We start from the raw sequence: 1,169 nt of genomic DNA, 5'->3' as shown, positions 1-1,169 counted from the left end.
GTAAAACACAGACACCACCATGTCCTTCTCAGGGGTGTGGAAGGAGGCAGGGAGCATGTAGGTGTAGACAGCGGCACCATAGAAGAGGGTGACCACGGTCATGTGGGAGGAGCAGGTGGCGAGGGCCTTCTTCCTGCCCTCTGCAGAGTTCATCCTGTGGACAGTGAGGAGGATGGACGAATAGGAACTTGAGATGACTGTGACAGGGATGACAAGCATGAGCACACAGCACAGGTACATGAGGGTCTCAAAGAGTGAGGTGTCTGAGCAGGAGAGCTTCGTTACGGCAGGGACCTCACAGAAGAAGTGGTGGATCTCCCTGGATCCACAGAAGGGGAAGGTCATGGTGACAGGGGTGAGCATGAAGCCATCCACTGATCCCAAGAGCCAGCAGACAGATGCCAGGAGGAGACAGACTCTGCGGTTCATGAGGACGGGGTATCGGAGTGGACAGCAGATGGCCACGTAGCGGTCATAGGACATGGCGGCCAGAAGGAAAAATTCTGAACCTACCAGTGTTAGATAGAGGAACATCTGCATCCCACATCCAGCAGCTGAGATCTCATGGCTCCCCAGGACCTGGTCCATGAGCATCTTGGGCACAGTGACAGAAATGTACATCATGTCCATGAGAGACAACTGGCTGATGAAAAAGTACATGGGGGTGTGGAGGTGGGTGTCGGAGTGTATCAGGAGGATCAGGAGGGCATTCCCAGACAGGGCCATCAGGAAAACCACAAAAATGACCACACCAAGCAGCACGGGGTGTTTGGATTGACGGAAGAGTCCCACCAGGATGAAGTCTGACTGTCCTGTGTGGTTGGTCATCCAGGTAGTGATGTCCATGAGGGGTCTCCTAGGCAATCAGAAAGCTTTGTGGTTAATGTCATGTGACCCTCTGAGGGATTGTTTAGTGATGTGTGCAGCAACCTGACTGTCCTAAGAGAGAAAGCTCCCTGGAATGTAGATGTGAGGATTATAAATTATATGTAATTCTACATTTTTTCAAAAGCTAAGAATTCATATCTATATTCAAAGTATCAGGACTCAGATGTAGCCACTACAGTTCAAGGTCACAAGAGTCACAGATAACAGGGAGTGTCTTCCACAAGAGATTTTAGAAATTTGCAGAATTAATTCCCTGAGCTTACAAAAATAGTGCACTATAG

At 49.8% G+C, this 1,169-nt stretch overlaps 1 protein-coding gene across 1 annotated transcript in view; it reads right to left on the bottom strand.

The window, feature by feature from the left end:
* Positions 1–846, bottom strand: part of LOC103747797 (olfactory receptor 2T29-like) — a 1,795-nt gene extending 949 nt beyond the window's left edge. Inside the window, exon 1 of the mRNA XM_008850335.2 lies at positions 2–846. Coding sequence (XP_008848557.2) covers positions 2–846 — 845 coding nt within the window. The remainder of the gene's footprint in view (position 1) is intronic.
* Between the last annotated feature and the right edge of the window lie 323 nt (positions 847–1,169).

This window comes from Nannospalax galili, unplaced genomic scaffold, assembly GCF_000622305.1.
Source record: "Nannospalax galili isolate Female #2095 unplaced genomic scaffold, S.galili_v1.0 scaffold3285, whole genome shotgun sequence".
Classification (NCBI taxonomy): domain Eukaryota; kingdom Metazoa; phylum Chordata; class Mammalia; order Rodentia; family Spalacidae; genus Nannospalax; species Nannospalax galili.
Note: the sequence above shows the minus strand (reverse complement) of the source record. Positions and strands in the feature narration are given on the sequence as shown.